A 26,322-nucleotide genomic window follows, 5' to 3' on the forward strand; every position below is an offset into this window, starting at 1 on the left:
CTAGATAAAGGAAAATAAACCTGCAACGGACCTGAGGCATGGCCAGAAAAGTAGAGAAAAACAGGAAGAGTGGTGTTATAGAAGTTGAGAGAAGAGAATATATAAAAACAAGAACAATAGTGTTGATGCTGTCAGTAAGTTTGAGTAAGATGAGAAATGAAAAACACCCACTGAACTTAGTGACTGAGCCACTGGTGGCTTCTCTGACAACTGGCTGGCTGGGGCAATGGGGATGGAAAGCTGAGGCAGATGGGTTGAGAGGTGAGAAAATGGAAAGGAGCACAGACAACTCTCTCATGAAATTTGGTTCTTAACTGAACTTGGTCCAGTGATATATGAAGAATATCTACATTTGCTCAAAGGAGATTTATTGGAAAAAAATTTTAAGATGAGAGTTAACTAAAATATAGCACAATCTCATACAAATAATTGTAAGGGAAGTAAGATTATTCCAATATAGTCCTCAGCTTTCAGGAAAAGAAGATCCAACTTACATTTGAATCTCAGTGTAGTAAATGTGATTAATAATCCAAATTACCGGGAATTTTTATAACTCCTTAGTGAACGATTTCTATTATTTCTAGAATGCAAATAAACTCTAAGTTTAAAGAGATGACAGGTATTTTCATCCAACCTGTTGCTGAAGTCGGTGTTTATCCTCTTCTAGTTGCTTCATCTTCAACCTTTCTAGCTCTATTTGGTGAACACAATCTTCTTTGGCCCTACGGATAGAGTCCTGGAGTTCTTGCAGGTTCCGTTCACGTTCTGATTTCAGTTCCCTTCTTTCTCTCTGAAGCTTAGAACAGGTACATCTTTAAGAGGCTGACCTATTACTAGCTGCATTATACTATTCAATATTCTATTATCCTTATATATGGTCAAATGTTCAGAATATTTTATGAAGTGATTTTTATATCATTTTCATGTATTAGACAGTTAATGTTTAAGTGTATTGAAAGTATAAATTTTCAATCATCATTTACTCCTAAAATACAAAGTATATCCCCAAATCCATATATGATGCATAAATTCAATTGAAAAGGCCCTAAATGCTTAAAACCCCTATTTGAATAAACCCATTTTATTATGTAAGCAAATATGCCCAAGTTTCTTTACGTCTTTAGAAACTTCTTATTTTTTACCTAATCACATAAAAGATAACAAAGCCTTAGTATTAGGAACAAATACATATTATGTTCAGGTTTAACAATCTAAATCAATTTAGAAATTGCCGAAAATGTGTAAAGATAAGGCTAGGGTGATATGCTGAGAAAATTTTAAGAAACATTTGGGTAAGGAAGGGGCATATAAATTTCACAAGGAAGAAATTCTAATAATTTGAGGTGAACTTTATAGTAATTTAAAAAAGTATTTAGGGTACAATTTAATAAGACCTAACAAAAATGCTAACTAGGCATGGTACTAATGTAAGTTTATCCTTTCTTGGGATCTAATCTTTAATAGGCAAGAAAGAGGTATATTCCCTTCTTAGTGAAATACAAAATCATGATTCTAGGTCCCTGAGCCTACGCTACATTTTCTCTTTTCTCTAGGTAGTCCAACTATCCATTCCTTCCACATAATTGCAAAGGTAACCAAAAATCTCCACTATTGCAGAAGTCAGCCAAAGCTGACTGAATAATAGTTAACCGTTTCAAATAACAAACAGTTTTCTACCTAATTCCTCACCTTCTAACATATAAAACATGTTTCACCTACATGCTTCACCTAGTTGAATAGCAGTTTTCTCCATAATGTCTGAAAGACTATTTCCATGAAATATGCTTTATACAGTACAAAGGAAAAACAAAGGAATAGTATGAATTTAATATATGGATTCTGTGAAATAAAGACATGATAGATGAATACAGTACCTCTGATTCTGCAATGGCCAGCTGCTGCTCTCGCTTCTCCAAGTCAACTAGGGTTTTTTGAAGTTTTCCTTCGAGAACAGTATATTCAGCAACCTAAAATATAATAAAAGTTACCTTATCTTTTCCCCAAATTCAAAACACAAATTCAAAAATGCATATATTATGATTTTACTGAAACAGAGGATCTGAGACTAGGAAAATCATGAATTACATATACCAATTCAAAGCAGAAATTCTTTCCACTATACTCTAAGGAAGGAAGCCAATCTAGCTTCTGCTTGGGTATCTCTAGTAATATTCAGTCTCCTGAGGAAGCCCTTCTCCCACCGGGTGGTAAGTTAGACTGCCAGTAAAATCTTGTGTTTTAGTAAAAACCTAGCTCCTTAAAAATCTGCCTTGCTCAATATTCCAGTAGTCTTCTGAAGCCCTCTTAGTCACTTATGCTCTTTCTCTGGAACTAATATTGGTGATAGGCCAGTTGTCACCAATCAGTTTCAAGTCAGTCCTCCTATTGTTGAGATCTAGTCCTTTATTACAGTTTAAATAACTGAGTTCTTAATTGCTTCTGAAGCTACAGTTCCTGCTTGGGACCTTAGCCTAGTACCCCAATTTGTACAAGCCTAAAGTCCTGCTCTGCTCTGTCTTTAAGGATGTGAGTCCCATTAAGGATAAGAGGTCTACCTGCTTGGCCTGTATAGGATCCTCTCTCATGGTTTTCTATCTTTTAGTTCAGACTGATCCTATTTACTAGGACTTTCTGAACCAAGTTTTCTATCCTCCTCACCAACGAGTCTCCAGGTCCCAGGCTCCAACCTGATTTTCTCTTTACAAGCCTGGGTTTGATGCTCCTTAGAAGCCCACCCTTTAATCCTGTTTCTATCCCTTGGGAAGAAAAAAAAAAGTATCTTCACATATTTGACTCCAGTGATAGCCATCATACATCCTCCTAGTCTTTTTTTCTCCAAGATAAACACAAGCGTCAACTATTATTCACATGTTATTGTTTCCACATCCTCTAATATCTTGGATTTAATCTGGAGTCTACATTCTAAACTAAGTCCTTTCAAAAATATGGTACCCAGATGTGATCTCACTCGTTCAGAGACTAAAGAATGTGCACTGCCAAAGACAGGTCAGCAAATGTCTCCTAGTTTTAACTCCATCTAAAATTGCATTTGCTATCTGAGGATGCTAGTCATGCTGTTCGTTACGTCAAAGAAAATCCCCAAGGTCTTTGTTCTTAAACTTGGAGTAACTATACCCATTGTCCAAGTGAATGTTTCACTCTGACTACAGAATTTGACATTTGTCTTTATTAAACTTTATTTTGATGATTTAGCCCAATATACCAACCAAGCAAGATCGTTTATTTATTAATTCTGTTAACTCTACCACTGATTTTTGGTTCATCTTTAAATTCTTAACCAAATCACTAATATAAATGTGTCAAATTCTGAGTGCCACATGTAAAAAAGCCTTATAGAAAGACAGGTAAACAGGATGGGGAGGAAGTATTCAAACCATATGTTCGTCCTCTGGCAACCCAAACATCTTATCTACGTACCATCACAGATACGAAGAACTCCCAAATTTATATTGCAAAGTCAAACCCCCCTCCAGAGTTGCAGACCTGTAAATCCAAATACCTGCTGAACATGCCAATAGTCCCCATACATCTCAAACTCAAAACTGTATAAAACCTGAAATCATTCATTATCCTTTTAATTTAAACAAATATTTATTGTATACATAGCAGATGCTGGGCAAAACAAAGTCATGTGGAATCTATACTCTGAGGGAAGACAAACTATAAACAAAGAAATGGATATTTAATGTAATAGTAGGTAAATGCTATGAAGAAAATAAAGCAGAATGAGGAGACAGTTAGTGCCTGGGGGCAGGGGAAGAGAGCAGTACTTTGGATACAGTGGTCAGAGAAGGCCTCACTCACATTACTCTGAGCAGAAACCAGAAAGTATCTCTGAAAGAAAAGCAGTCTACAGATCCTGAGGAGAGAGGTGGCTTAGCATGTTTGAGGAAATACACAGAGGCCAAGATGGTTAGAACAGACTGTGTGAACAGAAGGCTGACAGAAGATGAGGTCGCAGAGGAAGCGAGGGGACACATCACAAAAAGCCTTGTAGGTCCTGGTAAGAACTTTGAGTTTTATTCTAAATGTGATGAGGAGTATGATGTGTTTTAAGGAGGAGGAGTCCATAATCTGACTTCCTCTACTCTTGGCTGATATCGCAAGCTACAGGGGTCAGTAATGGAGGACAGGATACCAAGTTAAGAAGTAAATGCAGAGACTCCGCAGTCCCAATGCAGGGGGCACAGGTTCGATCCCTGGTGGGGAAGATCCCACATGCCGCACAGTGCGGCTGAAAATAATAATAAAAATAAATAAATAAAATAAAAATAAAGAAGTAAACGTAGTTATCTAGGAAAGAGATTGTGATTGCTTAAACTAGTAAAATAGTATGAAAACTTTACAACAGCGTTTGTCCATTTCCTCACTTCCATACTTTGTTATTTTCATCATATATTTTGCTTTTACATATAAGCATCAACACCGAAAAACCCATCAGTCACATTAAAAAATGGCTCAAAGATTAACTTGTCTTAAAAGCTAAATGTGCTGTATCATCTGAAGGTTTACTGTGATAAGTTAAAGATGCATACTGTAAGCCCTACAGCAATCACTAAAAAAAAAAATAGATATTGCTAATAAGGCAACTGTAGAAATAAAATGGAATCATAAAAAAAAAAAAGAAAAATTCAATGAATGCAAAAGAAAGCAGGAAAAGAGAGAAAACAAAGAATGTATGGGACAAATTGAAAACCAAGAGCAAGACAGTAGACTTAAACCCAAGCACGTCAATTATTAAATATAAATGGCCGAAAGTCAGAGACCTGAAAAAACTTCAAAGAATTTTCTAGTCCATACCCTGTCCTGTCTCTTGATCTAGTATAGCAAACTATCCTGCCACTGTCTTCTCCCATTTATAGACATTTCATTAACCACTAATATGAGAGTATTTTTACAGACTTGAATTTGGAATATTTGAGACAAGTCTAATTTTCAGGGTTGTTTTACTCAATAACTTGAGTATAAATAGATAAATATTAAATTTTGGCTTTCTGGAATAAGATCAGATGGTCTCACGTTATCATTTTAAAAGATGTGATTTATAACATTTCATGATTCAATCTTTTAAAACAGCTTAAGAGTTTTTGGTCCTTTTTATTAACTAATAGATTATAATGTAATATTTGTGTTCTATTTGTGTTTAATGTAATATTTGTGTTCTATAATGTAATAAATGTTCTATTTTCTTTTTAAATACAGAGATAGGCTTTTTCTCTAAAGTATTCACTTTCTATATTTATTCACTTTTTGAACAGGTAACACATTTGCAGGGTTCAAAATCTAAGGAGTACAAAACAACTTACAGTGAAAACCCTTCTTCCTATCCCTGACCCATTCATTCACTTTATCCAGGCCAATATATAACCACTATAATTAGTTATTCCTTCCAGAGACTTTCTTTAATGTATATAGAAGATACTATTATTAATATTCTTTCTTTCCTCCTTCAATTTTTATAAAAGTCATTACCTTTTTCTTTACTAGTGATTCCCTCTCTCGGTCCCTTTTCTTCCATTCCTCTGCAAGAGCTTGCATATGAGCCAGTTCTTTCTGCTTTAGCTGCCAAAGGAAGAAAAATAAAGTAAAAAAGAGAAACCCTAAATATTTCAAATAAATAAACCAGCTGTTTTCAGTTAAATAATTAATACTGATCACTGATATATTTCTTTCAAACATTCCATTTTATTTAAAACAAAACAGAGGATGCCTGAGGTGAGTAATACCCATATAATTCAGGACAGTATGAAGTTAATAGCTGTTTTCTACCTCTCTTGTTTAACAACTGATGATTCTGGCTTCCAGGAGGGTATGCTAAATGAGATCTTGAAATTAAAAGAAACCTTCAAGTCCTTAACCTCTGAATTCTAACCTTCAGTGCTAATTTTGCCCACAAATCATGGAGAAAGTTTAGGAGAATCCTTTCTGGGTGGCTTCTGTGAAGCTGTCATATTTTGAGTATTTTTTTATTCTTTGTTTTTTTAAAGAGTAAGGCATTCTTGAATTCAAAGGGACTAGACAGAGTACCCATGGAAAAGAGAGAAAAGCCTACTATGGAGAAGGGAAAATATACTAAATAGACAAAAAAACTTTTTAAGTAACATTTAAAAAGTAACCTGATTTTCAAAAATGTCTTCCTGCATCTCTTTCCACATTTCTAGCTCAAGTGCTGCTTTGTATTCTAAGGTTTCACGAGGCTCTGCCTGGATTTCTGAAGGACAAGGTGCTGGAGGAACAGAAGATGGCTTTTGTTGTACAGCAGATAAACCCTAAGATATGAATGAAAGAAGCATACTGAAACAAACACACTCACGCATATATACACATTAGGTCTGTTTTAAAGAATAATTTCATAAGATTCAATGACATATACCTGAGATGAATCAGACACAAAAATCTCACGCATTTTCACTAGTCCGTAATCTTCTAAAGTCACTGTGTAAGAAAGATCTACTATCCTGTTATTTGACCTACAAATGAAATCAGAAATATTTTAAAACTCATGGAAACACTTTCATATTATTTCCTTTTACTTCCCCAGTGCTAGAGCACTGAGTAGACAGCATGTCTTGCACCTGACACTTGCTGCTCAAAGTGAAGCAGCTTCTGCAGACTTCAAGACCTTCTATATATGTGATATTATTTGATCACAAACAGTATTAAGTACATACCTACATTCACTACAAAATGACCTATAACAGTTACAGATTTGAAAAAACTGAACAATATAAAAGAGAAATTTTAAATCTCACTGCCCACAGATAATCACTGCTAAAATTTCATTTCCTTCCTCTTTTTTAGATATGTAGATACACATGTACTCATGCACATTAAAATCATACAGTTTTGCCCTTTTTTTCCCCATTTATCCTCCTGCATTTTCCTCCTGTGTAATGACAAACATTAATTAAAAAATATAATTTTCAATGCCTGTAAAACACACTGATGAATTTATGTAGTAAAATTTTAAAAACTTAACAATTCCCCTACTCAATTATATATAGATTATTCTGGACTCTTTTTCTACTTTTCCTGGAATGAACACCCTTGTTCATAAATCTTTTACTGGATATGAGCACTGCTTCAGGATTAAATCCTAGAAGTGGGATAATTATGTTATTTTTTATTATAACGAATACCTTTCTGTATCACAGAACCTGAATGCAGCATTTACCATTAAATAAAAGGACAAAATGTTAGAGGAAAATAAAATTCTGGCAACAAAAAAATGTGGCTTTGTTTAAATCAAACAAAACTTTAATGAATGGATCCCACACGATTAGAACTCTTAATCAACTTTTACATTTTCTTCTTCGAATCTCAGATTTCAGAAGAAATGAATAAAATAAAATGAAGCGCTATGATCTCTGAAGTTTTCACTTAGGTAAATCTCTTAAAACGTCTGTCTACAGAGCAGGGCAATAAAAGTTATTCAAAGCAATCAGCATTAAAATAACTTCCAACAAGTAATAATTATTTTCATTATATTCTACTTACAATAAGAGAAAAGAATGCTGATTTTTAAAAGAATTTTCAGTTAACCAGAGTAACTGATTCTCTAAAAACCTGTTCCCAGATCTCCAAGTGAATAAAGGTTTACTAAACCCTTCACTCTCTGGAAGTGGCATGGATGAGGAAAAGTAAGGGAAGAAATTCCAATAATACTTCTACATCTCAGCTTTTTACTGGGCCTGATTTTCTTCTACATTCCTTTAAAAATAAAGGCATGTGATATGTAAGGTTAAAGTCAATTTAAATTTCTATTGTTAAATATAAAAAGATAACATATTTGTTGAATGATTTTGTGTAAAATATGTGAACTCAAGTTTTTCACCGTGGCAGTGGATTTCAGGGCAAAAAAAGAATATTCTTTTTTTAAAGTGTCGAACATTTGCAACATTCTCCAACTATATTTGAGGCAAAAGTTTAAATATTTTTCAAGTAGAAAAATTCAAAATAATGTAAAAATACATTATAAATTTGACCCTGAGTTACTAAGCTAAAAAAACAAAAAACAAACTGATCCTGAACTTAAAATTATCAGTCTAAAGAGAGGAGAGAGAAATACTTACTCAACACTCTAAGTATTACAGTATTACGGTAGCACAGATTCACTCTGTGAGGATATAGTAGGTATCAGAAAGCTAAAGAGCAAACTAGGATATAACCCCCATAGGTCAAAGAAAAAAGATCTCAGAAAAAAGAAATGACATGAAAGGATAAGGTTGTAGCTAGCTAAACAGAATAAAAAGTAAAGCTAATAAGACCAGCTCTAGGAAATGCATTACCCTTGTGCTGCTGTAATAGGCACGCTTTCACTGAAAGTTTGTCGCCAACACTGTTCACCATTAGAACCTAAAAAGCGAGTTTTTTCTGAAGACAAGATGTTAGAAAGTTGGATTCTGGCAATTCCCAGAAGTAAATCTTTACTCATTTTATCCTTGTGCCATAATTCAACCAGCAATGGAATCCTAAAAGGAAAAGAGAAACATATGTTCATACCTATCAACTCTGAACTAAGGCTTTTCTGGACTAAAATTTTTGAATTCCTTTAATGTAGCCAAAGATGTTTTTGCTACCTGGAATGTAAAGGCTCAATTCCACAGGTAACAAATAGAAAATACTATTACATTTTTTTACACCTCTTCCTGTGCAATAAAGAAAACCCTTCCGAACACTACTATTCCCACAAATGGTTACATAACGTTTAGTTACTCTTCATTCTTTCTTTTAAAATTCTTTTCAAATTGTGATACTCTGAGAAAGTACAAAGACACTTCACAGATCTCATTTTTCGTCACAAATCCATTCCAGATAGCTGGATCAACATTTCCATTTTATATAGATGAAAAAACAGAAAAAGCAAATAATGCATTACAGTCATTAAGTGAATCAATAATAAAAACTAAACAGTTTATTTATCGTCACATTATATTAGGAAAAAGCAAAATTACTTTTCAAAGTTCCTTCATTATTCATATATTGTTTTAAGAAAGTTCTAATATCCCAACTCAGGCAAAGAAGATATGAAAATCTGAAAAGAGCCTTCGTAACCACATAAAACTTAATAGTGGAACCACAAGTGTCACAGATTTTAAATTTGTTTCTAGATTCGCAAATGCATAAGCAGCTATGGATGTAAAAATATAGAAATTCCTCTTGTTAATATGATACAAATTTTCAAGAGTTGATTTGAGAAAATAATATCATACACACCATGTATACATTACCTTAGGAAGGTATCCTGCAGCTGATGAGGCATAGTTGCAAAATCAAATGCACAGTAAGATTGGGGAAGAAAAACTTCCATGTTTTTCCGAACTTCTATAGGAGGATTAGTCATAATAGGAGCTGCGCTTCCGAAGAAAGGATATGAGTACCTAGAATTTAAGAAAAACAAAATCCTATAGTTTACAAATGGGATTTATAGTCTGTTAAAAAAAAAAAAAGTGTAATATGAATATTAAATAAAAATTTTTTCATAGATAAATGGTACAAATACATTATGGTTTTACTCCTATCACCAACTTTAAAATTATACAAATATTTTCAGTGTTGATATAAAAATCACAGAAATTATAGAGAAAATGCATTATTTGCACAGCACTGGTTTCCAAAGTTCCTTTATAAGTAATCTTCCAATGATCGTCTGGGGAAGGAGGAGTACACACTGGTATTTTGAAGGCAATACACCAAATAAGAAAGAGACAGTCACTTTGATACACTTCAAATAAGACAAAGATTCAGAAGTGAAAATGACTCCACTAAACAAAGAGCTGCCATCTGTTAAGAGCTCCCTGAGGTATATAAATGTAGCAAATTAACATGTTGTACACATTACATTCATACAATGTTATATGTCAAAAATATTTTTATAAAAAAATAAATACTAAAACTTAAATGTGGGGGGGAAAAAAAAAAAAGAGTTCCTGAGGGCACGGGTCTTATCTTTTTCATCTTTGCGCTCCCAGAACAGTTTCCGTCATATAGTAAACTGTCAAGAAATGCTTGCTAAATTTAATTTCTAAACCTTTTTTTCTTTATATACTAATGTCCTGATTTTTTATGGGCTAAAAAAACCCTCAGTCAACTCCAAAAGGATGCATTCATAGTATTTTGTCTCTGAACTGAGAATCAAGCATGAAAGCAACTCAAATATACTACAGATGAATCAAAGAGTGACACAACACTATTTCTTTCTTTCATCATAAAAGTCACACCAGATTAAATAGAAGAATGTCTGACTATTGCTGAACTTATTTTGTACGTAAAGCCAAATACAGAGATATTGTAATGCTCACTTAAATTTCATTTTATAATTTGTTATTCATTAATAAAACTAGACTTTAAACTCTACTAGTAGAAATTGCTTTTCCTACAAGAAGAATCCTGCTCATACACTCAATTCCTACACAATTACATAAACTGAATTTAGGTCATCTCAGAGAGCTCATCCCCTAGAAATTTAACCCCCTACTAGAGATGTAGTGATTTAAAAGAAAAAAAAAAGCAAACACATTAAACTTTTTCTAATATCAGTTATCTCACAAATTCCATTAGACAACTGTACACTACAATTTCATATCAACGCAGAGCATGATAACATAAAATCTATCAAACATAAAATGCCCAGCATTAAAAAAAAAAAAAAGCCTTAAAATAAATCAAAGACAGAAGCAGTAGTCCTCAAGTGATTTCTATAGAGTATTAAGTGGATCATACCTCTTTCCTCGGGGTAGTATATTCTTTCCCTTTTCTTTGTCAAGTGAATTAGTAGCCTCCCTCATGTACTGACTCTGTCTTCTTCACTAGATTGAGATCTTTGTTTATATGCCCCATGCCCTAATACCAGACAAACTGTTGGCATAATGTAGGCACTTAATGATTAAACAAGTGGCCCTATGGCAAGCAGGAAACACAAAAGCTAATATGTGCTTTCTAACTGGGCTTGTTCAAGGCTCCTCCCTCACAGCATCCAATCTCAGATCATCCCTGTGCTTCTGGCCAACATCATCTCTAAGTGTCCTAAGATCAGTTTCTCCAGTAGCAGCAGGAGAGAAAAAGGGATGCTTCTCTGTTATATAAACCCTGTGAGAAAAGCTATGTCTATAGCAGAAAACTTTTTCCTGGCTTTCAATTTTTAAAAAAACAACATTTTAGTCATGATTCTCAGCCTCTAACATGAGGTAAAATGCAGAACTTAAGCTGTGACGACAGACTTCCATTCTATGACTTCGCCGTGTGAACTCAGTGCTGGGTCCCTTTGGTTCTGTCCATTATTCACACCAAAGCTCAGAGGACTTTGGAAACAACTTGATAAGGAATCAAACAACTGAAAAATTAGATACAAGTAGGAGTTGATTTATGCATTTGAAAGGCAGACATGCCTCAAATAACAGCAGGAACCAATGAGAAGTTGCTGACATTCCTGGGAATGGCAATCCAAGATGATGGAAGATTTTCTGATTTTCTCATTTTAATCACATAAAGACCAAAAATTTTATTACAAATGCTAATGCTTGTTCCAAGGTAATTTATGAGGACCTAAAGACTCCAAACTAAAACACATAATTATATTATATTTAATATATATATTAGCCACAAAGTCTATGGAAATGTAATATTATTAAAAACAAGCCATTATGGGGACTTCCCTGGTCCTGGACTTCCCGCCTGCCAATGCATGGGACACGGGTTCAATCCCTGGTCCGGGAAGATGCCACATGCCGCAGAGCAACTAAGCCCGTGTGCCACAACTACTGAGCCTGTGCGAGAGCCCGCGAGCCACAACTACCGGACCCCACATGCCACAACTACTGAAGCCCGCACACCTAGAGCCTGTGCTCCACAACAAGAGAAGCCACCACAATGAGAAGTCCATGCACCGCAACAAAGAGTAGCCCCTGCTCGGCACAACTAGAGAAAGCCCAAGCTCAGCAACGAAGACCCAACGCAGCCAAAAATAAATAAAAAAAAAAAAAAAAAAAAAAAAGCCATTATGTAAAAGCCATTTAACTGACTGAAATATATATTTCAATTCTCTAAATTGAACAGTGTGGACACATTCCACTTCCAGTTCATTAGGTATGGTTTTTAGAGTCATAGGTATAAAAGGTAGATATTAAGACTATAACCTCCCATTATAACACAGTTTTATAGAAAAATCAGATACTATACTCCCATTATTTTGATCTATGGCACCTTTTCTGGAAACGATACATTTTAAGTTCAAGAGTCACTATATTTTAAAAAGGAACATTAACAAATTATCATCAATACCTACAATTATTAGCAAGACTGTTACCTCTCATACTACCAATGCCACCTTTGATTAAGTTCAAAGCCATTAGGACATAATAGCCTTACACCCTTTTAGTCCACTGATTTAACAAATGTCATAACTTCTTTGGTGACATTTCTCCTCTGCAAACCCCAGAGGAAAGGCATTTCTCCTCAGAAAATATATTGAAACAAAATCAAATCATACCTTAATATACAGTTGACTGGAAAACCAACTTCCAAATCACGGATACTCCTTAAGTCTATTGAAAAGCAAAAATGATGTGACGTTGCAGGAACAGCAATTTTCTGTCCTGAAGCTGTTCCTGAAGCAATGGATGTAGTCACTGGCTGGGCCAGTAAAGCAGGTTCAGAAGAACTGACAGCTAAAATGAACATAAAAATTTAAAAAAAAAAATTCCATTTGCTAACAATTTCTCTTAAGTTATTCAGATAATTTAAAGATATCATCTAATTTACCTTCAAGCAAAGACTTGACTATCTGATTTTATAAACATATGAATTGAGGCATAAACTTCTTAAAGTGACTTGTCCAATATTATGTAGGCTTTAATTCCCATTATAGAACTGTGTAAAAAAAAGAGCTTACTCTCACTCTCAACATATATTGCAAAACATAAAAGCATACAGTACCGATGCAGTAATGTATGATAGCAGCCTGGAAGGCACTAATATTTCTAAGAGACAGGTGAATATAGCTTAGTATTTGAAGGGTTGTATTTGAGACTTACTGCAGATATAATTACATCACTTTTTAAAAAGTAGTTTGGTTAGGGTTTAAAAAGTAGTTTGTTAGACTATGTCTAACAAAAAACTAAAACTTGACAGAGAAAGACAAATATCATATGATATTGCTTATATGTGGAATCTAAAAAAATGGTACAAATGAACTTATTTACAAAACAGAAACAGAGTCACAGATGTAGAAAACAAACTTACGGTCACCAAGGGGGAAAGGGGAGGGGAAGGGATAAACTGGGAGATTGGGATTGACATAGACACACTACTATATATAAAATAGATAACTAATAAGGACCTACTGTATAGCACAGGGAACTCTACTCAATACTCTGTAATGGCCTGTATGGGAAAAGAATCTAAAAAAGAGTGGATATATGTATATGTATAACTGATTTACTTTGCTGTACACCTGAAACTAACATAACTTTGTAAATCAACTATATTCCAACAAAAATTAAAAACAAACAAAAAAACTAAAACTTGAAAAGACAGAGTTATCTAGTCCAATCCTATTATACACCAGAGATGTTTAATGAATGGCCCAAGTCCTATAGCTTCTCAGTGACAGACCTATAACTTGCACCCAAACTTCTAACTCCTAATCCACCACTGCTCTTACAACTTGTACTACTAAATTTAACTGTAGATTCTTACGTAACAGATGGAAAATTTTTATAAGACCAGATAAATATGCATTCTCAGACTGTCTCGACTTTAGGATCAAAAATGATTATTTTAAGTTTACTGTAAGAGGCAGTTGGTATCTCTTTTCTCTAAAATTCCAGTGAAATTGAGATACTGAAAAGTTTGCTAACAATCTATTAGAAAGAACTATATTCTTTAATTTCTTTTGAAGAAGCTACTGTTTCTAGTATGAAAATAAATGAAAAATTCTCTTACCTTTTAGCAAATTCTACTATGAAGTTAAGTAAATTTCAATTACTTTCATCTGATTCTTTTTTTTTTACATTGGCTCTTTAAAAAACTCACAATTTTTACTTAGCACCCATGAAAACTCACACAATCATTTATTAGATGGCTGAAAAATCTATACCTAAAAGACAGATCTGTGAAAAGAATACCTTACCCTTTGGATTGGGTTTTGTGTCCTTATCATACTGTAAGCTTTCCACTTCACTTTCTGTTGCGTCGTCTCTTGTTGGAGGTGACTGACTGTGAGGTGGAACAGGGGACACGCGTGGAGACTTGGGCCCAGTGTGTGTCTTCTCCTTTGTGGGGGTGAAAACTGTCTTCTTTGAATGGTGTGGCTCATGTTCATTCTGGGTCTTTAATTCAATTAAAGACTAAAAACAATTTTTAAATAAAGTATAATTTGCAAAGAACTTTCCTTCATAATTAAGCAAAAATCGTGATGTTGTTTTAAAAAAAATATTAGCTTCCTTTCCCAGTTTGGATATTCCTAGTCTATTTCTCTTCATAATTTGCAAATTTTCTTATAGCATCTAGGACCAGAAAAAGGAAGATGAACAGGAAGGAAATATGATATCCAGAGCTCCACATTAAAATGCATCCTAATGCATAAGAAGGGATATTCAATAAAAGAAGTCAGGCATAGGTGTCCTTGGGAATGGTTATTCCTACCAAAGCAATACAAAGGAGGTCTGTATTACTAAAAAACAAACAAAAAACCAAAAACCCAGAAGTCTAGTATGATTTTCTTCCTTTGCTCCACTATCCTCTAAAAATACATGCATATATGTCTTTTTAAACTCTCACTTCAGTTCACAGCCTACATAAAAATCAGTTCTTTAAAAGAACATGACACTAAAGTTGATTCTGGGGCTATATATAATCAAAAAACATATATATTCAAATAAATGTCTCTATTGCCTAGAGACAGTATGAGGACTATAAAACACTGAGCCAAAAACCTTATCTTAGCTAAGGCTGAGTCAACCAAAAAGGATCCATTAACGCAGATTACCAGAAACTGGGTCTAAAAATATTCTCTTCTACCATAGTCCCTCTTCTGCCACAGTCACTGACTACGAGCTGGGGGTGTGGGGAATGGTTTTCACTACATGAAAAGACTGGACTGAAGGGCTCTGGACAGTGTCACCTATGAAATGCGGCAGAAGCCACAGCACTGCTCAGAAGGGTCTTTTTGGAGAGGAGGTTATCATATAATGAAGGCCACTACCTAAGAGTAATAAATACTTTCTTATGTGGGGTAATGCTTCTGAAGCTCAACTTTTGTGACTAATCATGAACTACATCGAAGAAGCTGGAGGAGGGGAAGGAGGGTCACTACTTGCCTGGGCATCTATGCCTTCTCTCTGCAGAGCCACAGACACTCCCACAGTGGGGGCCAAATCCACAGGAACAGGTGCAAGCTTTTGTTTGGCTCGGTTTGGAGGGTCAAGAGTAAAAGCACCTTCAACTGTGACTGGGCGATGGTTGATTTCTGTACTACCCTTTTTCAGTAGTCCGGTTAAGGGTATTTCTGTACTTCCAAGTGACTGGTCTCCACAGCAGAGGTGGATCTAATATGACAGGGAAAATCAAAATCAGGCTTTATATTTTCTCCTTTATTCTAAACACACAAACTTAAAGTTATAAAATGATCCATAGAAGGAAAGCAGATGCAGATTATCTTATTGACCTGCAGTGACTAAGATACTCACACATGATTGTTAAAACTGTTGCTAAAGCACAAAATTTACCCAGAACTCAATAATAAAGTTATTAATTCTTTTCATTTTTCCTTTCACTACTGTACACTCCTATGTTATCACATTCTCTTTTCTGTCTCTTTGGTGAGCTATGGTTACTTTAATATTTTACTATGCTATCTTACATATGCAAATTATATCATGAATATATGAATTTAAACGGAAAACAAATACATCAAGCATCTTTTCTATTTCCATTATAACATTAAACACAGTTCTTAAAAAATAAGTGAGTGGGTCCAGCCCTATTTGGAAATTAAAGAACCTTAAATAATTCTGTTTTATTCACCCATAAAACACCATGAATGTTTCTTTCTCTTTTTTCTTGTTTTTCAAACTTTATATATAAAACAGAGCGCTTAATAGTGAAAGGTAAAAGAGAATACCTCTGGGGTGGTGGAATGTACCGTTAATCACTGCTAGCTAATCAAAACTTCAACATTACCACCTTTTGCAACTACCAAAAAAAAGAAAAAAAGAAAGGCTGCTCCAGATATGTGTCACATAACTATTCTTTTCCCTTACTACATTGAAGCCACAGCAAACCTAGTATTCATATGAACAATATGCAGTCATTACATAAAAATACTTTTAATTCTACTATCAGCAATGACCTATAACAGTCCTAATGTTATTAGGTGTGATATTTTTAATGGGCTGGAGAGAAAGGATTTTTATGACTTAAATGTCCATGAGAATCAAACTAATAAATAAGTCAATAGTTTTGGTAAGGAATTTTATAAGATAAAATTCAAAGTGCTTTTTTCCTGCATTTCATCATTTTATATAAGCTTCAACTTTCTAAATACCTTGGATTTAGCAGAACCACCTCTAAAATTTAGTTCCACTAAAATTTCTTAATGCCTCTTTTCACTATCCACTCAAAACGCAAGCAAAGTCTAATGAATGATCACTTTACTATAAAAAAATGACTACCCCACCCTACTTCACCACCCATTTCAGTCTGATTAAAATTAATCATAACAAACAGAAAAGTAATTTTGGACTAGATAAGGTTCACTTTTAAATAAAGTCCAATTTAAAATTGGTTTACAAAACTACCAAATTCAAGAACAGGTTTTAGAAAGTTGTTTTATCTCTTTGATTTTACTAGCAATAAGGTGTATAAATTCTGAAATCTAGAGTGTGATCTGTGTGGTGACAGCTAATCTCCACTAACAATAATAAAACCTGCCTGGTGCCCGCAGCTTTAAGCTCCAGGTACAACTTTTTATTATAAGTGACCGATAACTGATCTACTTCTTTCCACAGTAACAAAGTTAAGGCGGTATATCTCCTAAAATTCTGAAATAACTGTCATGCTGTGACTGTACAAGTCAGGATAATTCCTAAAAAATTAAAAGATGTGGCAGAAATATGATATCCACTTCAGAAATAAGACAGAGTTTGGGTACCTCTTTAATGCTTAAAAAATCATCTCATAAGAAACAATTTTCTGCCGTACCTACCTGTAGTTTAGACTGAAGAGCCAGGTAAACACGAAGAATTTCTATACTGCTACGTATTCGAACAGATGCTCTCTCTGGCTCAAAGTCTGGGTTGATCAAATCATTGAAGGGTTCATTTGTAACATCATTTCCCAGTAAAGAATAGTAAAAGAAAAACTCAGGCCGTCTTTCTGGAAGTTTCATGGTACATGGAATTAACTAAATATTTAAGAAAAAAAAAGGATTATTACTTTATAAACCACTAAACATCCTTAAAGATGTCTGAGAAACTCCAAAAATATTTGCTAAAATGATTTATTTCAAGCCTTAAATTAATAACTCAAAATTTCTAAATCTCTGCCAAATTACTACCAAATCACTAGTTTAATTTTTAAAGGTTTATCTTACACAAGCACAAAGAGACTAAAATATTTTTATACATTAATGTAGTTTTAAAGCTTATGTTTCATTCAACTAGTCGATGAAAACTCCATAAAAGTTCTTTTAGAAGAAAGTGGTCAAATATTTTACACTGAGCTTTCCTCATTTCCACATATCCTTACTCCACCATCCTCTCCGTAAATGAGAGAAGGTTTTTAAAAAACCTTAATCCAAGCTATTTACTATAACTTCTTTTGATGGGAAAAAAAAAAAAGCTTTGTAGCTACTCTTACAAAACTTGGAGACCTATAAATTAAATTACAAAAGGCTGTCTTCCGCCCACTGTAAGGAGCTGCTGCAGGGGGAAGATGGAGCCCTTCGCAAATGAAATGTTTACTGGGGGTGGAACAAGATGGCGGAGTAGGACATGAGCTCACCTCTTCTCAAGAAAACACCCAAAATCACAACTAACTGCTGAACAACCATCGACAAAAAAAAAGATGGAACCTACCAAAAAAGATATCCTACATCCAAAGACAAACAAGAAGCCACAAGGAGATGGTAGGAGGGGAACAATCACGATAAAATCAAATCCCATGCTTGCTGGGTGGGCAACCCACAAACTGCAAAATAATTATATCTCAGAGGTTCTCCCACTGGAGTGAAAGTTTTGAGCCCCATATCACAATCCCCAGCCTGGGGGTCTGGAATCGGGGGGCAGAGCTCGCAAGGCATCTGGCATTGAAGGCCAGAGGGATTTGATGGCAGGAAATCCACAGGACCAGGGGAAACAGAAACTCCTCTCTTGGAGAGTGCACACTAGGTCTTGTGTGTACCAGGAACCAGGGGAAAGAGCAGTGACCTCATAAGAACCTGGGCCAGACCTAATTGCTGGTATTGGAGGGTCTTGTAGAGGCAGGGGTTGGCTGTAGCTCACTACTGAGATAAAGACACTGGTGGTTGTATTTCTGGGGAGTACCCATTGGCATGAGCCCTCCCAGAGGCCACCATTTTCTCACCAAGACCTGGCCCCATCCAACAGCCTGTAGCCTCCAGTACTGGGATGCCTCAGGCCAAGCAACCAACACAGCCCCACCCATCAGCAGACAGGCTGCTTAAAGCCTTCCTGAGCCCACAACTTCCCGGTAAACACACCCCTTGACATGGCCCTGCCCACCAGAGGGACAAGACCCGAGTCCACCCACCAGTGGGTAGGAACCAGTCCTTCCCACCAGGAAGCCTGCACAAGCCACTAAGACCAGCCTCATCCACCAGGGGGCAGAGAGCAGAAGCCAAAAGAATTACAACCCTGCAGTCTGCAGAATGGAAACTGCAATCACAGAAAGACAGACAAAATGACATGACAGAGGAATATGTCCCAGACAAAGGAACAAGATAAAACCCCAAAAGAACAAGTAAGTGAAGTGGAGATAGGTAATCTACACGAAAAAGAATTCAGAGTAACGACAGGAAAGATGATCCAAGGTCTTGGAAAAAGAATGGAGCCACAGATTGAGAAGATACAAAAAATGTTTAACAGAGAGCTAGAAGATCTGAAGAACTAACAGAGATGAACAATAAAATAACTGAAAAGAAAAATACACTAGTAGGAATCAATAGCAGAATAAACAAGGCAGAAGAACAGATAAGTGACCTGGAAGAAAGAATGGTGAAAATCACAACCACGGAGCAGAATAAACAAAAAAGAATGAAAAGAAGTGAGGACACTCTCAGAGGCCTCTGGGACAACATTAAGAGCACCAACATTCGCAATGCAGTAAGTCCCTTACATACGAACTTTCAAGTTGCGAACTTTCAAAGATGCGAACATGCATCTGGTTCCACCAAGGAACCAGAACCTGTGCCATCAATGTCAGGCATGAGTGAAACTGCAGCTTACCCTCCGTCTCCTATTGCTGATGATCCTTCAGCTCTACCATCTCCCACCTCCTCTCCCTCCTCCAGTCAGTAACTCTTCTTGCCTGTTCACTTGATGCCAGCCCCTGTATGCCACCTGTTGTACTGTACTACCATACATTTCAAGGTACTATACTGTAAGATTAAAAATGTTTTCTTTTCTGTTTTTTATGTATTATTTGTGTGAAAAGTATTATAAACCTATTACAGTACAGTACTATACAGCTGATTGTGTTAGTTGGGTACCTAGGCTAACTTCGTTGGACTTACAAACAAATAGGACTTACAAACGCACTCTCAGAACAGAACTCATTTGTATGTAGGGGACTCACTGTATAGGGGTCCCAGAAAAAGAAAGAAAGGACATGAGAAAATATTTGAAGAGATAATAACTGAAAATTTCCCTAACATGGGAAAAGAAACAGTCACCGAAGTCCAGGATGTGCAGAGTCCCAGGCAGGACAAATCCAAGGAGGAACATGCAGAGACACGTTAATCAAACTGACAATAATTAAAGACAAAGAGAAAATATTAAAAGCAACAAAGAAAAGCAACAAATAACATACAAGGGAATCCCCATAAGGTTATCAGCTGATTTTTCAGCAGAAACTCTGCACGCCAGAAGGGAGTAGCACAATATATTTCAAGTGATGAAAGGGCAAAACCTGCAACGAAGAATACTCTACCCAGCAAGGCTCTTGTTCAGATTTGATAGAGAAATCAAAAGCTTTACAGACATGCAAAAGCTAAGAGAATTCAGCACCACCAAACCAGCTTTACAACAAATCCTAAAGGAACTTCTCTAGGTAGAAAAGAAAAGGACACAACTAGAAACAAGAAAATTACAAATGGGAAGGCTCACCAGTAAAGGCAAACATAAAGTAAAGGTAGTAAATCATCCACACACAAATATGCTCAGAGGGGAACAGTAGGGAGTTTCCTTAAAAAACTAAAAATAGAGCAACCATACAATCCAGCAGTGCCACTCCTGGGCATATACCCTGAGAACACCATGGTTTGAAAGGATACATGCACCACAATGTTCACTGCAGTGCTGTTTACAATAGCCAAGGCATGGAAACAACCTAAATGTCCATCGACAGAGGAATGGATAAAGAAGATGTGGTACACATATACAATGGAATATTACTCAGCCATTAAAAAAAAATGAAACAATGCCATTTGCAGCAAAATGGATGGACCTAGAGATTATCGTACTAAGTGAAGTAAGTCAGACAGAGAAATACAAATATCATATGATATCACTTATATGCGGGTGGGGGGAAAAATGATACAAATGAACTTATTTACAAAACAGAAACAGATTTGCAGACATGGAAAATAAACTTATGGTTAGCAAAGGGGAAAGGTGGGCGGGAGGGATAAATTGGGAGTTTGGGATTGACATATACACAGTACTATATTTAAAACAGATAACCAACAAGGACCTGCTGTATAGCACAGGGAACTTTGCTCAATATTCTGTAGTAAATTAAGTAGAATATATATATATGTATGTATAACTGAATCATTTTGCTGTACACCTGATACTAACACGACATTGTAAATCAACTATAGTCTAATACAAAATTTAAAAAAAAAAAAAAAAAAGGATGTCTTCCATACTAGGAGTGTTACTTCTCAAAGCTGGTAGTTTCCTGGCCACATGACATGAAGACATGGGATGCTTTTCCCATAAAATGCAAAATACCTTCTAACAGACCTTTAATGTTTGCTAGCACATTGTTAAAAGTAACAAACTGTAAGTAATTGACATGTTCTGCAACAGGAGATGGCTTAAATATATTATAGTTATCATACAATATGGCTCCTAAATAATGATATAGTGACATGAAAGTTATCTAAAATATTTTTAGGTCAAAAATACTGACAGGACAGTTTGTAAGTCTGTAAGTTTGTGAAAATAAAAGTACTGACCACTTACATTAAAACAACCCAGTACTGGGCAAACAGTAAATAGTCAATAAAGTTATTTATTTTATATTAAATATATTTTAAAAACAAAGCAAGTTATTACTTTAATCCTATACTTTAAAATGTATTTGTTTGATTAGATTTTAATCATGTGGATTTTAATCATGTAGATTTATATTTATTGAGAGCCAGCACTTATACACTTTTAGTTGTTGAGAGCACAAATTCTGGAGTAAGCCCCGACCCTCAACTTTGGTTCCACCAATGGCTTGCTATGAGACTTTAGACAAGTACTTAATCACTCTGAACCTCCATTTCTCTTAGGGTTCTTGGAAGGATTAAAAGAGATAATACATGTTCACTTCTACAAGTCTGCCTAGCACATAGTCAGCTATTATGTGAATGGGAAAATACCTGAGGAAAAGAATATACTGCCCTTATGGGTGATTATTTCTGAGGAGTTTAATTAAAAGAGACTTTCATTTTCTTTTACTTTCTTCCATAGTCAGAAAGCAATAAAAATTTTAAGAAAAAAAGATAGCCCTTTTATATTTCATAGCACATTTAATTCTAAGTAATTCCCACTAAGAGAAGAGATGCTTTTAAAAATCCTTTATCATTCTTGGATTTAGAAACAGGTTTTTTGCCCTAATTTCAATATTTAAAAAGGAAGCAAGATTATCACAATCCAGTATTCTTACTCTAATTTCATTCCTGCATTCTACTACTTTACAGTATCAGTGTTCTAAGTCACTTATTTGCATCCGAAAGGTATGTTTGTTTATCGCTAGATGCTTTCTCACACTACCTTTGACTAGCTTGAGAAGAAAAAAACTAAACTGCTATTTTTTAAAATCCTTGGCTTATCCATAAAGAGTGAAAAAAGCAAACAAGTAATACTAAGCAGTATCAAGGGATGAATAAATTATTGGGCTTAATTTTTTGTGTTTTAAAAAATTATTGTAAAATACACATAACAGAAAATTTATCATTTTAACCATTAAAAACTGTACAGTTCAGTAAGTACATTCACAATGTTGTGCAACCATCACCACTACCTAGTTCCAGAACTTTTCCATCACCCCAAACAGAAACACCAGAACCACTGAGCAGCCACTCCCATGCCGCTCCCCCATAACTTCTCCCTCCCCTGGTGACCACAAATCTGCGTTTTGTCTCTATGGGTCTGCCTATCTGGATATTTTATATAAATGGACTCAAACAGTATGTGACCTTTTGTGTCTGGCTTATCTCACTCAGCATGTTTACAACATTCATCCTTGTTGTAGCATGTATCAGTACTTTATTTCTTTTATAGTTAAATAATACTCCAGAGAGAGTGTGTGTGTGTGTGTGTGTGTGTGTGTGTATTCATTTATTTATTTTGTTAATCTATTCATCCATAGATGGACATCTGGGTTATTTCTGTGATATTCTGGGATATTGTAAATAGAGCTATGAACATTTACGTACAAGTTTTTATTTGAATACCTTGTTTTCAATTCTTTTGATATATACCCAGTAGTGAAACTGCTGGGTTCTATGGTAATTCTGTTTAATCTTTTGAGGAACCTACTTGGCTTAATTTTTATCGGAGATAGCAAATAGCTTGCCAGACATCAATCTGTTTTTTTATTTTTAACTAAACTGAGTGACTTTTCCTAAAAAGTTACTTTGTATTACCAAGAACTGTATTAGTTTTACTTGTGGATTCAGTAGGTCAATTACCCACAAGCTTTCACTATATAAATATAGGTTCACACATACAAACTACATGTTAAGCACATTAGTTTTATCTCATTCCTCATGCACACCCACAAGGCTGGTACTACTGCCACCATACAACTGAGAAAATTCAAGCCTGAGAAAGGTTAAGTAGGTTGCCTAAGTTAAAGAAGCCAGTAAGTAGTGAGAATTAGATTCCAACTCAAATTGATCTTACTCCAAAACCCCTTCAGAGGCAAGAGAGCAAAATATGGGAACAAGAGAATGTGGAGAGTGACCATATGGCCAGAAATTCCTAGGATATTTACTAGCTAAAAAACTCTCAAAACTTGGTTTCCTCATCTCAAAAGTGAAAATAATAATCCCCTAAAGTTGTGCTAGGATTAAATACAACATTAGCAAAGTAGTGAACACGTGCCTATTTCACAAAATATAACACAAGTAAAATTATGCCTTCCTAGGGAGTTGAAAAAATATTTTTAAAAATAAAGTAGCAATTTTAAATACTTTGCAGGTATTCAATAGCACAGTAAAAACACAGTAGACTCACTATCTAATGTGTGTTCTGATGTGGTTAATGAACAGACAGTGGACATCTAACTCCCCCCCCCCACCAGCATGGCATATTAAGCCAGGGCAATCCACAAGCAGAGCTTTATGAAGAGAGGAAAAAAAGGAAATTGACGGAAAGAGACAAAATCACATATATATAGTGTCAGTGAGAAAATGACAGTACCAAATTGGGAGAGAAAGAGTAAAGCTCAAAGAATACGTATATATAAAAAGTACTTTTTGTAGTGGGCATGAATTCAGCGTGACAGAGCTAAACACATTTCCTGAGAAAAATCTTTTACCTGATAGATCTTACTAAGATTTAGTGTGGTCACTAACTCATATTTCACTTATGAATGCAGATTATCTGGGAAATGTATACCTCTAAGAAAGTGAATAGTCTGATAAAAATTTTAAAGTCATAAGCCATATTCTCTATATTTTAAAGTAGTAATTTATTTCAGTTGCTGTAGATCAACATAATGTCAAAAAAACTGGACTCGATCCTGAAAAGGACAATGAAATAACAGCTACTTTTGTGTTGAGCCATTGTTGGGAGGAAGCAACCGGCCACAGGCCCTGAGCATCCCTGCACATTCTTGCTGAGTGTAACAAGAACGCAAGGCCCTGACCACTCTTACCCAGGCCATCTCCCAGTGCTGTTTATGCAGCTCATAACGTTGATAAAGTAACGTGTCTTCCCAGACAAAGACCTAGACTACTTACAGTAGAAGTCGTACATTCCCTAAGTTCTGTGTTCCTCAGCTGTGACACACTCCCAGTGAGTGTGGAGCAACCACCTGGGACCCTCTATGTCACCTCCATGGGACTTGGGATAGGGGGAACTGAAAGAAATATGCTGATATTCATGTTGCTTGCTGTGCTGAGAGTAATATGCTCCTTTCTCTCTGACCCAAGAATCTTCTGTCTTCTGGCAGCATTTAGGCTAATTTGTTAGTGTGTAAATAAGGTAAAATCTAATCCCAGACCTGACAACTATTAAGGTCTGACTGAGACAATGTTCCCAACATTGTATATTTCTCCAAAAAGTAAAGTATTTAACACTTAGAAAAAAATCATTTCATAACAGTCTTTACAATGTCACACAATACAATGTGAAACAATGCTTATTTATGGTCTTTCTTCTAAATTCTAAGAGATTTAATTTATTCTCTTACTACCAAGATCATCCCAATTTATTCTTTTCCTAAAACAAAAATGCTTTCTGATATGAAAGAAAACATTTTTCTAAATTATTTTTGTAAGTCCACTTGCAAGGCTTTTTAATACCTAAAAGACAGATTTTAAAAATAAAATGTTTTCAAGTTCTTCATGAATCACTCATCTCACCTGCTCCAACTGGGTGGCGAATGCTATGGTCACGGACATCACGAAGAAGTCAGTACAATACTCTGCTGGTCCGATCTGATGATAGCCTCCCTCCTCATTCAGCACCGCCACAATGTCCTTTGCGTCAAGTCCAGACAGGCTGGCGGGTACTTTATGGAAAAAAACACAATTAAACTACATTGTAGTTTGCCATAAACCATTATAAGATTTTGAAAGGTGGTTATGCTTTTTAATTTACTTGGCAGTTTTCACAGATACAGTTAATATCTCAGCAAGGTTTCCTTTGATTTCAATTTAATGAACCACGTAGAAAAGGTATCACAGGTTGCCTGAAGGAAGTGAATCTAAACTGTGAACTGAAAAATAAGCAAAACTTGGCTAAAAAGAGCAAGGTGACTAGACAGAGAATGAGGGAGTGGAAAACGGTGTTCTAGGCAGAAGAAACAATATATACAAAGACTCAGAAGCAAGAGAAAGCATGTGGTTAGAGAACTGAAATAGATGTGGCATGCTGGATCATAGAGTGAGGACTCAGGTACAGAAAATGGGGAGAGGCCATATCATAAAGAGCCTCCTCGAACGCCATGCTGAAACATTTGGATAGTTTTCTAAGAATAAGAGAAAACAATAAAACAATTTTGAGAAGAGAACAGATATAATCAAATAGGCTTCGTTATGAAGAGACTGGAGAGGGACAAGGGTTTTTCAAAACTGATTAAGGAAAAAAACAAAACTACACAAAACTAAAATAATAGACAATATTCAGTGTCAGGGAGATTGCCAGCAGGTTGGCACTCTCCATGTTGGTAGGTACAGACTAGTACAACCTTTTGGAGGGTAATATATCAGGGCTTATCAAAATTTTATATATGCATACCCTGTAAACCAGCAATCCTCGACTCCTTCAGGAGTTAAGCCAAAAGAAATGTGCTTACAGTAGCACTGGCTAAAAATAGTTTAATGGTTAAGAGTATAGACACTACATTCACATAGACCAAAGTTCCAACCCTAGTTCTGTCATTCAGTAGTTGTATGGGGAAATTATAAGATCTCCTTTAGTCTCCATTTTTCCTTCTGCAAAGCTTTTACAGTGTTGTTGAGAAGATCAAATTAGATAACAAAAGCACTTAGCACAGTACCTGACAATTAAGTACTTTAATAAAGGTAGCCATTAAATAGTAAGGTCAGCAGAGCTTAAGAGGTCAAAATACTAACTATGACAGGTCTCGCATTATCAGAAAGGGAGAACACTAGGATAA

General features: G+C 35.4%; 1 protein-coding gene across 4 annotated transcripts in view; it reads right to left on the minus strand.

The window, feature by feature from the left end:
* Positions 1-26,322, minus strand: part of CEP120 (centrosomal protein 120) — a 77,620-nt gene that overhangs the window by 33,320 nt on the left and 17,978 nt on the right. For all 4 annotated transcript variants that reach the window (XM_036847803.1, XM_036847804.1, XM_036847806.1 and 1 more), the window contains 12 exons: positions 25,064-25,212; positions 17,225-17,422; positions 15,339-15,566; positions 14,150-14,366; positions 12,509-12,686; positions 9,252-9,401; positions 8,310-8,492; positions 6,395-6,491; positions 6,138-6,290; positions 5,494-5,583; positions 1,875-1,967; positions 635-796 (listed from right to left, as the gene is read on the minus strand). In XM_036847803.1, coding sequence (XP_036703698.1) covers positions 635-796; positions 1,875-1,967; positions 5,494-5,583; positions 6,138-6,290; positions 6,395-6,491; positions 8,310-8,492; positions 9,252-9,401; positions 12,509-12,686; positions 14,150-14,366; positions 15,339-15,566; positions 17,225-17,422; positions 25,064-25,212 — 1,898 coding nt within the window. The remainder of the gene's footprint in view (positions 1-634; positions 797-1,874; positions 1,968-5,493; positions 5,584-6,137; positions 6,291-6,394; positions 6,492-8,309; positions 8,493-9,251; positions 9,402-12,508; positions 12,687-14,149; positions 14,367-15,338; positions 15,567-17,224; positions 17,423-25,063; positions 25,213-26,322) is intronic.

This window comes from Balaenoptera musculus, chromosome 3 (genome assembly GCF_009873245.2).
Source record: "Balaenoptera musculus isolate JJ_BM4_2016_0621 chromosome 3, mBalMus1.pri.v3, whole genome shotgun sequence".
Lineage (NCBI taxonomy): Eukaryota > Metazoa > Chordata > Mammalia > Artiodactyla > Balaenopteridae > Balaenoptera > Balaenoptera musculus.